The 13,791-nt window shown below is 47.6% G+C and overlaps 1 protein-coding gene across 1 annotated transcript in view; it reads right to left on the bottom strand.

Annotated features, from left to right (window-relative positions):
- The window catches only part of NPTN (neuroplastin), a 97,052-nt gene extending 89,020 nt beyond the window's left edge, over nt 1-8,032 (bottom strand). The window contains exon 1 of the mRNA XM_056572771.1: nt 7,716-8,032. Coding sequence (XP_056428746.1) covers nt 7,716-7,818 — 103 coding nt within the window. The 5' untranslated portion in view covers nt 7,819-8,032. The remainder of the gene's footprint in view (nt 1-7,715) is intronic.
- Nucleotides 8,033-13,791: the final 5,759 nt, after the last annotated feature.

Genomic DNA, 13,791 nt, shown 5'->3' with positions numbered 1-13,791 from the left:
ACTCTGGACAGTTCCTAAAATGGACAGAGATGTCAGCAGAGAGCACTGTGCTCATGATGTCAGCAGACAGCTCTGTGTTTCAAACGTAAAATAATTTCCACTGTAGTATTCAGCAGCTGATAAGTACAGGAAGGATTAAGATTTTTTTAATAGAAGTAATTTACAAATCTGTTTAACTTTCTGGCACCAGTTGATTTAAAAAAAAGAAAAGAAAAGAAAAAATTTTCACCGGAGTACCCCTTTAGGTGCCAATAGATTTCAAATGAATATCCCTGGCATCATCTTATTCTGCTATTTTAGCTGCTAAATACCAATACCATACTGTGACCTAAATTAAAAAAAAGAAAAAATCTACAGTGTATTCCAGAGTCTTGATGCAGATAATGATTCTAATCTGAAAATGCACCAGGACATGTAGATAGCAGAGGGAAAGATTAATTATACTGCTATTTATACCCAGTGTTCATTTAATGAGACTCCCCTCTACAACCATCAACCTTGAATGTATCATTTGCATTGAAGCAGGAGTTCGTCTTCTATCACATTTCACCTCCCAGCAGCTCCTTTGTAAATTTGTTGAACATTAGAAGGGGTTAGCGGATGAATGGTTTCCACACAAGAAGTCCTGAAACGCTGTTAACTGTTTCTAGCATCTATCCTTCTAGCACAAAATATCCTTTTCATCATTATTTGCTTCTATATGTACCCCTAGGTTTAAGTGCTGATCAGTGCTGCTGGGGGCAGGCTATAGACATCTCCTTTAGAGATGAGCGAAGTTACAGTAATTCGATTCGTCAGGAACTTCTCGGCTCGGCAGTTGCTTTAGCCTGCATAAATTAGTTCAGCATTCAGGTGCTCCGGTCTGGAGACTCTCTCCTAGGACTGTATCCACCTTTTCAAGCCCACCAGAGCACCTGAAAGCTGAAGTAATTTATGCAGGCTAAACTCAGCAACTGCTGAGACGAGAAGTTTGTGACGAATCAAATTACTGTAACTTCGCACATCTCTAATCTCCTCCTCCTTCCTGTGGCTGCTGACCATATACTACTTTTCAGCACAGTTTTCCAATCTAAGGGTGTGTTCACACGCTATTACTAGCAGTGGGTTTCCCGCTGCGATTTACGCTACCATTCATTTGAATGGGTCCGCGGACAGTCCGCAAATCTGACACTATTGCGGATTGTCTGTGGACCCATTTAAATCAATGGTAGCGTAATTCACAGCAGGCAACCCACTGCTAGTAATAGCGCGTGAATGCACCCTTAAAAAGGGAGCTTCCGGCTTTATACATCTTATCCCCTATCGAAAGATGTATGATCGCAGGGGTCCGGCCAATGGGGACCCCTACGATCTCAGTGCAGCCCCCAGCATTCTGTGACCAGTAAGTAGCAGCCTGATTAAAAAATGCGTTAAATAAATTGCATACATTAAAAGGGGTATTCCAGCTTTATGCATCTTATCCCCTAGAGACATGAATGGAGGGGGCGTGGTGTGATGTCATGTCCCCGTCACGGAGGCAGCACCGAGATCGCGGGATCCCCAGCAGCGGGACCCCTGTGATCATACATCTTATCCCCTATCCTTTAGATAGAGTATAGATGTATAAAGCCGGAATACCCCTTTAATGGGGGAGATTTATGAAAATCTGTGCAAAGGGAAAGTTGCCCATAGCAATCAGCTCACTTTCATTTTTAACAAGACCTCTGTAAAATGAAAGAAGAGCTCTGATTGGTTGCTATGGGCAACTTTTCCTTCCTTTCCACAGGTTTTGATAAATCTCCCCAACAAGCTGAAGTGTCATCTTCTTAGCTATACCACCATATTTTTGGAGAGAAGATTTATCAAACCCTATGTAGAGGAAGAGTGGTGCAGTTGCCTATAACAACCAGATTTTAAAAATCAATCTGATTGGTTGTCATGGGCAACTGCATCACTCTTCCTCTACGGTTTGATAAATTCTTATAGGGGGAGATTTATCAAAACCTGGCCAAAAGAAAAGTTGCTGATTTGCCCATAGCAACCAATGAGATCTCTTATTCTGCAGAGGCCTTTCCAAAAATGAAAGAAGGGATCTGATTGGTTGCTATGGGAAACTTATCCTCTGGACAGGTTTTTATAAATCTCCCCCATGGATTTATCAAAAGCGAAAAGCTATCTTTTGACTGGTCTGCAGCAAACTACTATGTAGAGAACAGTGACAGCATGTGTCCACCTGCGCTCAGCTCAGAAGGTGAATGCGCGCCCTATCTGGCGGCACCATACTATGCAAGTAAACATAACTCTTCAGCATATTCATTTGTAATGAAGATTTACACAAAGGGGCATTTCTCAATACAATTGGGGTCAAAAAGTTATATAATTTTTGCGCAAGTAAAAATTATGTGACTTTATTGTTAAAGGATTTATGTAGAGGTACACGTCTGTACATAAATCCTGCAAGCCTGTGTGCTGGTAGGGCATTTATCGGACAATTCTTTCTGATGGGCCAACTCTTCTGTGTCTTATAGATCAGCAACTTGTCAGTAGATTTTACCCAATAGAATTGTTAGCAACACGTTATATAGTGTAAAATACGTTTTCACCATGTCTGGATATTCTAAAGGACTTTGAAAAATGCTCCAAAAAGTCCCAAGACCTGTATTTACGCTGACCCAAATGTGACTGACAGGCTTGGCACCGCCTCCGCCCCCCCCCCCTCCCCCTCCTCTGCTCACAGCAATCACTTGGCCATGAAGCAGCTTGAGGGCAGCACAATATTTCGGTGCATAGAGGGTGCAGAATCTAGGCTGTCAATCATGCTCAATTAGGCATGAATACAGCATGGAACTTTTTTTTAAAGTGATTTTCTGCACTTTACAGAACATACAGCAGGACATGCACACATGGTGACAAAACAGATTTTACCATATAGAACATGTTGCTAAGGCTAGGTTTACACTGTGGAATTTCTGGGCAGAATTTCTGCAGGAGATGGAGCCGGCAGCACTAGGAGCGCATGGACTACATTGCAGTCCCCATAGATGGCAATGCATTTCTGAGCAGATCTCCCAAAAGATCCACCCAGAAATGCATTGTAGTCTATGGGGACAGCAATGCAGTCTGCTCGGTCCTAGTGCCGCCGGTGCATTGCCATAGAATTAAATTTGCCATAGAATAGAAATTTGCCATGAAAATGCTCCGCCTCCATCACATCCTATTGGCTCACACTTGTCACATGACATATTTAACCGTCACGCATCGATAAACACAGCAGTGTCAGTTTGGCTATCACAGGGAGAGGATCTCCTCTCCCTGTGATAGCTGAAGCTGCACGGAGCCATCCGAAGGCAAATCTCATTCTAATGCAATGCATACAGACTGCGCATGGCCAGCTGGCCTCCCTACGCAAATTGCGCAGGGAGGGACAACTGAGCACGCGCAATACTAACTTTAGCCCTATGCTATTTGCATAGTGCTGTGCCTGCGCAGTACTACTTTACCTGCGCCCAATGCTCTACTGTATGTTCCCCGCTCCCTGAGAGTTAACGGGGGACGGGGAGCAGAGCTGCGGGCATGGGGTGTAGTAAGCGCTCGCAGGGAGGCACGCTGATGACAGCGCTATCAGGCATAGGGGTCCCGATAGCGCTGTTGATCTATAAAACAGTTATGAGCCATATGACCTGAGTAAATGTATGAGCTTCTGTGGCCCGATTTGAGCTCCGTGCAGCTTCAGCTATCACAGGGAGAGGAGATCCTCTCCCTGTGATAGCCAAACAGACTGCTGTGCGCGTCGATGCGTGATGGTTAAATATGTCACGTGACAAGTGTGAGCCAATAGGATGTAATGGAGGCGGAGCATTTCAATCTATGGCAAATTTCATTCTATGGCAATGCACCGGCTCGATCTCCGGCAGAAATTCTGCAGTGTGAACCCAGCCTAACAGTTAAATAGGGTAAAATTAGATGATAGTTTCCCTTTATGGACCAGTTTACACAGGGTGATGTAAAGATAAATAAATTATTTCAGTCCTGCAAAAACTGTGTAATCATAAAACAGACGAGAGTTTACTCATTCACTGGCTGACTGCTGGGCCTATTATAGAGGACGTGTTCAGCTGATCATCGCCCTGTGTACAAAAGCCTTTCATTTAAGCCAACTATTATTTGACCTACTTTATTACAACATGTTATGCCAGAATTTTTTGTATGACATGTCGCCACACCCAGTGTCCATGAAGCCACACCCAGTTTTCCACCGGAGTGCCTCTTTAATAGTGTCTAAAACTCATAAATGTGGCTAAAGTCATGTAAGCCAGTTTTTGCAGACACCTTTGACGGAATTCTGGTACATTTGAAATAATAAATGTGCCTCAATATCCTCTGCAGGATAAACCCTTTAAAAGGGGTGCTCCAGTGGAAAACAATTTTATTTTTATTTTTTTAAGCAACTGGTGCCAGAAAGTTAAACAGATTTGTAAATTAGTTCTATTTAAAAATCTTAATCCTTCCAGTACATATCAGCTGCTGGATGTTCAACAGGAATTTCTTTTCTTTCTGACCACAGTGCTCTCTGTAGACACCTCTGTCCATGTCAGGAACTGTCCAGAGTAGGAGCAAATCCCTATAGGAAACCTCTTACTCTGGACAGTTTGTGACAGACAGAGGGGTCAGCAGAGAGCACTGTGGTCAGACAGAAAAGAACTATACAACTTCCACTGTAGTAAACAGTAGCTGATAAGTACTGGAAGGATTAAGATTTTTAAATAGAAGTAATTTACAAATATTTTAACTTTCTGGCACCAGTTGATTTAAAAAAACATTTTTCCACTGGAGTACCCCTTTAAAGGGGTACTCCACCCCTAGACATCTTATCCCCTATCCAAAAGGATAGGGGATAAGATGTCAGATCGCCGCGGTCCCGCTGCTGGGGACCCCTGGGATACCCGCTGCAGCACCGCGCTATCATTACAGCACAGAACGAGTTCGCTCTGCACGTAATGATAGGCAGTACAGGGGCCGGAGCATCGTGACGTCACGGCTCTGCCCCTCGTGACGTCACGGCCCGCCCATTTCAATACAAGTCTATAGCAGTCGTCACGCCCCCCTCCCATAGACTTGCATAGAGGGGACGGGCCATGATGTCACGAGGGGCGGCACCATGACGTCACGCTGCTCCGTCCCCCGTATCGCCCGTCATTACGCACAGAGCGAACTCGCTCTGTGCTGTAATGATAGCGCGGTGCTGCAGCGGGGATCCCAGGGGTCCCCAGCAGCGGGACCGCGGCGATCTGACATCTTATCCCCTATCCTTTGGATAGGGGATAAGATGTGTAGGGGCGGAGTACCCCTTTAAGGGAGGTGACACTGCTACTATTTAAAAGGTATTGGGGAAGGTTTATGTACTGATCAAGACATGGTGGCTTGATCTGTAGTCACTTAGAGGGTGACTGCTAAAAGTCACAATTTAAACCAGCAACAACCATCATGATCCATTAAAACTAATCATACAAGCATAAAGAGATAGTTATCGCTAGGGATCAACCGATTATTGGTGTGGCCGATTTTATTGGCCGATATTCACGATTTTGGACGTTATCTGTAATTACCTTGCCGATAATGCCCCACCCCCCCCCCGCACAGACCCCCCACCGCCCCGGCCAGAGACCGCCGCTGCCCCATTGCCTCCCCCATCTCCGGTTTTATAATTACCTGTTCCCGAGGTCCGCACTACTTCTTGCTCCGTCAGCGTCCTGCATTACGCTGTGCAATGCGCAATGATGAGTGACGTCCTCAACGCAACGTCACCGTCAGTGAGCAGAGTGACAGCTCAGGACGCCGCTGGAGCCAGAAGTAGCGCGGACCCCGGGAACAGATAATTATAAAATTGGGGATTAGGGAGGCAATGGGACAGCGGTGGTGGTGGTTGGACTAAGGACCGGCAGGGGGAGAGAAGCGGGCAGCGGTGGTCTCTGCCAGAGGATTGGGGGGTTGGACACTCAGGAGGACCCCTGGACAGGCAGGGGGAGAGAAGCGGGTGGCAGCAGTCTCTGGCCCCACAAAAGCTGCTGCAGTTCATTGATTTAATACGCCCGCTTTAAATCAATGATCTGCAGTCGCTTCTTCGGGGCCGGGGGAGAAATAGCCGATAACATATACCGGAATATCGGTATAAGTTATCGGCTATCAGCCTGAAAGGTCACAGATTGTCGGTATGGGCCCTAAAAAAAAAAAAAAAAAAAAAAAAAAAAAAAAAATCGATAATCGGTCGATCCCTAGTTATCAGTAAACACTGACCATATGATATTTTCATTACACAGACTACTAAGATTGAAAAGTAAATAGGAAAAGCAATTCCAGCTCACCCTGAAACACATGGCTGGAGCACGAACCCCAATGCTGGCCAGCATACCAGTAAGGAGAGCAGAAAGAGATGGATCCAGTTCTTAAGATGCATAAAATCGAGGATTTATTTCCAAAAGGACACACACAAGTAGACAAAATTACGTGTTTCAAGTGCAGGTGTGCTCTTAGTCGTCGTACGTGCTTGAAACGCGTTATTTTGTCTATAAAGACAAGAAATGAAATACTCGATTTTATGCATCATAAGAGCTTGATCCATCTCTTTCGTCTCCGAAAATTAAACTCATAAAACACAAATGTTTTAGCATTGTTTGAAAATTACTTTGTGTAAAGACAATTAAATAAACCTATAACTTTACATATAGCTTGTTTTCCTACAATTTGATTATTTTAGAGATAAATATCCTGCCAATATCATTTGTAAGTAAACTGCAAAAACCACGATCAAAAGTGGGCCATAAAACAGGTTGTCTGCACCTGTAAATGGATCAGATCTAGCCAGATGTTTATTGCCCAATAAAAGACAGATCCTTGTATCGGTTCTTTTTAAATGATTTATTTAAAGGGTGACAAATGGCCTTAGCAAGACCTGATGGAAAAAAGCAGCGACCTGTTTATCGCTGGGCTGAAGGTGCCAGGCTTAATGAATAATTTCTGCCGCATCAGGTTTGTGAGCGCATTAATATTTGATCTTTATTTCTTGTGATCTTCAGAACACCCAGAAAGGCCGAGCTGAAGGATCATTTTACATAAAGAGCATCTACATGCAGATATACACCCTGTCCTTGCCAGAAAGCACTGGTGCAGGGGGGATGTATCGGATTCCAATTCATCAGCCCTCCTCCAGGATTAGCATTTACTATATGGAAGTACACTCCCGGCTGTGACAGCCATTGCACTGGTGCATGTATAGAAATCAATAGACACACACACCCTTTGGCAGACAGCAGGACATGTAAAGACATTTCTCCATGGTCTGCTGTGTAATGCTAACACACCCTGGAATCGTGTTGGTTGTGGTATAGATTGGATAGTAAGTAGCTCTTACACTTGGGCATTACATGAAACATGTTACAATGAAGACATGATACAGATTGGCCGATATGCCGGAATAGACAGATTTAGAGCAGGCACAGGAAAGCCACATGACATCATACATGCATCCAGTAATGTCATTTGGTGGAGAATACATAATACAGATGCTGCACTGCACATGACAGCTGACTGACTGCACAGCCTCCTATGGATACACAGCCCACTGCCCATTAGAATTTGCTCTATGCTGCATGACAACACGAGCGACCTACGGCTACGACCAGCTCCCCCACCCCTCCTCAGCCTCGACCTTCTCTGTGGGCGCTGCATTCCCGTCTTACCGTTCTGAGCGGCGTCGGCCGGTCCCGGGAGAAGGCCGAAGGTAACTAACATCAGCCCGAAGGTGAGGGCTGCAGGCAGACGGCGTAGGGCGCAGCGGTCCATGTGCGCACAGAGAGAGAGGCACAGCCGATGGGCTCAGTGTCCAATCTCTCGGGCCTGAGGTCCGGTATCCGCAGCTTCCCCCTCGGTCTCTTCCCGCAGCGAGCACCTGAGTCTCGCGAGAGTCGCTCTGGTACGTGGGCAGTCGGAGGAGGGACGCGCTGAGTCAAGCCTCTGCCGGAAGAGAACCGCCTGATACCGCCCTGCTGCCTGACAGCGCCCTGTGGTGTCCTGTGTATCACTGGTAGCCTCCTCCCCACTGCCAGATAACAGGGAGGTGGTAATAATCCTATGTACAGTGTCCTGTGTATCACTGGTAGCCTCCTCCCCACAGCCAGATAACAGGGAGGTGGTAATAATCCTATGTACAGTGCCCTGTGTATCACTGGTAGCCTCCTCCCCACTGCCAGATAACAGGGAGGTGGTAATAATCCTATGTACAGTGTCCTGTGGTGTCCTGTGTATCACTGGTAGCCTCCTCCCCACTGCCAGATAACAAACAGGGAGGTGGTAATAATCCTATGTACAGTGTCCTGTGGTGTCCTGTGTATCACTGGTAGCCTCCTCCCCACAGCCAGATAACAGGGAGGTGGTAATAATCCTATGTACAGTGTCCTGTGTATTACTGGTAGCCTCCTCCCCACAGCCAGATAACAGGGAGGTGGTAATAATCCTATGTATAGTGTCCTGTGGTGTCCTGTGTATCACTGATAGCCTCCTCCCCACTGCCAGATAACAGGGAGGTGGTAATAATCCTATGTACAGTGTCCTGTGTATCACTGGTAACCTCCTCCCCACTGCCAGATAACAGGGAGGTGGTAAAAATCCTATGTACAGTGTCCTGTGGTGTCCTGAGTATCACTGGTAGCCTCCTCCCCACTGCCAGATACCAGGGAGGTGGTAATAATCCTATGTACAGTGCCCTGTGTATCACTGGTAGCCTCCTCCCCACAGCCAGATAACAGGGAGGTGGTAATAATCCTATGTACAGTGCCCTGTGTATCACTGGTAGCCTCCTCCCCACTGCCAGATAACAGGGAGGTGGTAATAATCCTATGTACAGTGTCCTGTGGTGTCCTGTGTATCACTGGTAGCCTCCTCCCCACTGCCAGATAACAGGGAGGTGGTAATAATCCTATGTACAGTGTCCTGTGGTGTCCTGTGTATCACTGGTAGCCTCCTCCCCACAGCCAGATAACAGGGAGGTGGTAATAATCCTATGTACAGTGTCCTGTGTATCACTGGTAACCTCCTCCCCACTGCCAGATACCAGGGAGGTGGTAATAATCCTATGTACAGTGCCCTGTGTATCACTGGTAGCCTCCTCCCCACAGCCAGATAACAGGGAGGTGGTAATAATCCTATGTACAGTGCCCTGTGTATCACTGGTAGCCTCCTCCCCACTGCCAGATAACAGGGAGGTGGTAATAATCCTATGTACAGTGTCCTGTGGTGTCCTGTGTATCACTGGTAGCCTCCTCCCCACTGCCAGATAACAGGGAGGTGGTAATAATCCTATGTACAGTGTCCTGTGGTGTCCTGTGTATCACTGGTAGCCTCCTCCCCACAGCCAGATAACAGGGAGGTGGTAATAATCCTATGTACAGTGTCCTGTGTATTACTGGTAGCCTCCTCCCCACAGCCAGATAACAGGGAGGTGGTAATAATCCTATGTATAGTGTCCTGTGGTGTCCTGTGTATCACTGATAGCCTCCTCCCCACTGCCAGATAACAGGGAGGTGGTAATAATCCTATGTACAGTGTCCTGTGGTGTCCTGTGTATCACTGGTAGCCTCCTCCCACAGCCAGATACCAGGGAGGTTTTAATAATCCTATGTACAGTGTCCTGTGTATCACTGGTAGCCTCCTCCCTACTGCCAGATACCAGGGAGGTGGTAATAATCCTATGTACAGTGTCCTGTGTATCACTGGTAGCCTCCTCCCCACAGCCAGATACCAGGGAGGTGGTAATAATCCTATGTACAGTGCCCTGTGTATCACTGGTAGCCTCCTCCCTACTGCCAGATAACAGGGAGGTGGTAATAATCCTATGTACAGTGTCCTGTGTATCACTGGTAGCCTCCTCCCCACAGCCAGATACCAGGGAGGTGGTAATAATCCTATGTACAGTGCCCTGTGTATCACTGGTAGCCTCCTCCCCACAGCCAGATAACAGGGAGGTGGTAATAATCCTATGTACAGTGCCCTGTGTATCACTGGTAGCCTCCTCCCCACTGCCAGATAACAGGGAGGTGGTAATAATCCTATGTACAGTGTCCTGTGGTGTCCTGTGTATCACTGGTAGCCTCCTCCCCACTGCCAGATAACAAACAGGGAGGTGGTAATAATCCTATGTACAGTGTCCTGTGGTGTCCTGTGTATCACTGGTAGCCTCCTCCCCACAGCCAGATAACAGGGAGGTGGTAATAATCCTATGTACAGTGTCCTGTGTATTACTGGTAGCCTCCTCCCCACAGCCAGATAACAGGGAGGTGGTAATAATCCTATGTATAGTGTCCTGTGGTGTCCTGTGTATCACTGATAGCCTCCTCCCCACTGCCAGATAACAGGGAGGTGGTAATAATCCTATGTACAGTGTCCTGTGTATCACTGGTAACCTCCTCCCCACTGCCAGATAACAGGGAGGTGGTAAAAATCCTATGTACAGTGTCCTGTGGTGTCCTGAGTATCACTGGTAGCCTCCTCCCCACTGCCAGATACCAGGGAGGTGGTAATAATCCTATGTACAGTGCCCTGTGTATCACTGGTAGCCTCCTCCCCACAGCCAGATAACAGGGAGGTGGTAATAATCCTATGTACAGTGCCCTGTGTATCACTGGTAGCCTCCTCCCCACTGCCAGATAACAGGGAGGTGGTAATAATCCTATGTACAGTGTCCTGTGGTGTCCTGTGTATCACTGGTAGCCTCCTCCCCACTGCCAGATAACAGGGAGGTGGTAATAATCCTATGTACAGTGTCCTGTGGTGTCCTGTGTATCACTGGTAGCCTCCTCCCCACAGCCAGATAACAGGGAGGTGGTAATAATCCTATGTACAGTGTCCTGTGTATCACTGGTAACCTCCTCCCCACTGCCAGATACCAGGGAGGTGGTAATAATCCTATGTACAGTGCCCTGTGTATCACTGGTAGCCTCCTCCCCACAGCCAGATAACAGGGAGGTGGTAATAATCCTATGTACAGTGCCCTGTGTATCACTGGTAGCCTCCTCCCCACTGCCAGATAACAGGGAGGTGGTAATAATCCTATGTACAGTGTCCTGTGGTGTCCTGTGTATCACTGGTAGCCTCCTCCCCACTGCCAGATAACAGGGAGGTGGTAATAATCCTATGTACAGTGTCCTGTGGTGTCCTGTGTATCACTGGTAGCCTCCTCCCCACAGCCAGATAACAGGGAGGTGGTAATAATCCTATGTACAGTGTCCTGTGTATTACTGGTAGCCTCCTCCCCACAGCCAGATAACAGGGAGGTGGTAATAATCCTATGTATAGTGTCCTGTGGTGTCCTGTGTATCACTGATAGCCTCCTCCCCACTGCCAGATAACAGGGAGGTGGTAATAATCCTATGTACAGTGTCCTGTGGTGTCCTGTGTATCACTGGTAGCCTCCTCCCACAGCCAGATACCAGGGAGGTTTTAATAATCCTATGTACAGTGTCCTGTGTATCACTGGTAGCCTCCTCCCTACTGCCAGATACCAGGGAGGTGGTAATAATCCTATGTACAGTGTCCTGTGTATCACTGGTAGCCTCCTCCCCACAGCCAGATACCAGGGAGGTGGTAATAATCCTATGTACAGTGCCCTGTGTATCACTGGTAGCCTCCTCCCTACTGCCAGATAACAGGGAGGTGGTAATAATCCTATGTACAGTGTCCTGTGTATCACTGGTAGCCTCCTCCCCACAGCCAGATACCAGGGAGGTGGTAATAATCCTATGTACAGTGCCCTGTGTATCACTGGTAGCCTCCTCCCCACAGCCAGATAACAGGGAGGTGGTAATAATCCTATGTACAGTGCCCTGTGTATCACTGGTAGCCTCCTCCCCACTGCCAGATAACAGGGAGGTGGTAATAATCCTATGTACAGTGTCCTGTGGTGTCCTGTGTATCACTGGTAGCCTCCTCCCCACTGCCAGATAACAAACAGGGAGGTGGTAATAATCCTATGTACAGTGTCCTGTGGTGTCCTGTGTATCACTGGTAGCCTCCTCCCCACAGCCAGATAACAGGGAGGTGGTAATAATCCTATGTACAGTGTCCTGTGTATTACTGGTAGCCTCCTCCCCACAGCCAGATAACAGGGAGGTGGTAATAATCCTATGTATAGTGTCCTGTGGTGTCCTGTGTATCACTGATAGCCTCCTCCCCACTGCCAGATAACAGGGAGGTGGTAATAATCCTATGTACAGTGTCCTGTGTATCACTGGTAACCTCCTCCCCACTGCCAGATAACAGGGAGGTGGTAAAAATCCTATGTACAGTGTCCTGTGGTGTCCTGAGTATCACTGGTAGCCTCCTCCCCACTGCCAGATACCAGGGAGGTGGTAATAATCCTATGTACAGTGCCCTGTGTATCACTGGTAGCCTCCTCCCCACAGCCAGATAACAGGGAGGTGGTAATAATCCTATGTACAGTGCCCTGTGTATCACTGGTAGCCTCCTCCCCACTGCCAGATAACAGGGAGGTGGTAATAATCCTATGTACAGTGTCCTGTGGTGTCCTGTGTATCACTGGTAGCCTCCTCCCCACTGCCAGATAACAGGGAGGTGGTAATAATCCTATGTACAGTGTCCTGTGGTGTCCTGTGTATCACTGGTAGCCTCCTCCCCACAGCCAGATAACAGGGAGGTGGTAATAATCCTATGTACAGTGTCCTGTGTATCACTGGTAACCTCCTCCCCACTGCCAGATACCAGGGAGGTGGTAATAATCCTATGTACAGTGCCCTGTGTATCACTGGTAGCCTCCTCCCCACAGCCAGATAACAGGGAGGTGGTAATAATCCTATGTACAGTGCCCTGTGTATCACTGGTAGCCTCCTCCCCACTGCCAGATAACAGGGAGGTGGTAATAATCCTATGTACAGTGTCCTGTGGTGTCCTGTGTATCACTGGTAGCCTCCTCCCCACTGCCAGATAACAGGGAGGTGGTAATAATCCTATGTACAGTGTCCTGTGGTGTCCTGTGTATCACTGGTAGCCTCCTCCCCACAGCCAGATAACAGGGAGGTGGTAATAATCCTATGTACAGTGTCCTGTGTATTACTGGTAGCCTCCTCCCCACAGCCAGATAACAGGGAGGTGGTAATAATCCTATGTATAGTGTCCTGTGGTGTCCTGTGTATCACTGATAGCCTCCTCCCCACTGCCAGATAACAGGGAGGTGGTAATAATCCTATGTACAGTGTCCTGTGGTGTCCTGTGTATCACTGGTAGCCTCCTCCCACAGCCAGATACCAGGGAGGTTTTAATAATCCTATGTACAGTGTCCTGTGTATCACTGGTAGCCTCCTCCCTACTGCCAGATACCAGGGAGGTGGTAATAATCCTATGTACAGTGTCCTGTGTATCACTGGTAGCCTCCTCCCCACAGCCAGATACCAGGGAGGTGGTAATAATCCTATGTACAGTGCCCTGTGTATCACTGGTAGCCTCCTCCCTACTGCCAGATAACAGGGAGGTGGTAATAATCCTATGTACAGTGTCCTGTGTATCACTGGTAGCCTCCTCCCCACAGCCAGATACCAGGGAGGTGGTAATAATCCTATGTACAGTGCCCTGTGTATCACTGGTAGCCTCCTCCCCACAGCCAGATAACAGGGAGGTGGTAATAATCCTATGTACAGTGCCCTGTGTATCACTGGTAGCCTCCTCCCCACTGCCAGATAACAGGGAGGTGGTAATAATCCTATGTACAGTGTCCTGTGGTGTCCTGTGTATCACTGGTAGCCTCCTCCC

The sequence above is a fragment of the Hyla sarda genome, chromosome 4 (genome assembly GCF_029499605.1).
Source record: "Hyla sarda isolate aHylSar1 chromosome 4, aHylSar1.hap1, whole genome shotgun sequence".
NCBI classification, from domain to species: Eukaryota; Metazoa; Chordata; class Amphibia; order Anura; family Hylidae; genus Hyla; species Hyla sarda.
The sequence above is the reverse complement of the archived record's forward strand: the minus strand, read 5'-3'. Positions and strand labels throughout refer to the sequence as shown.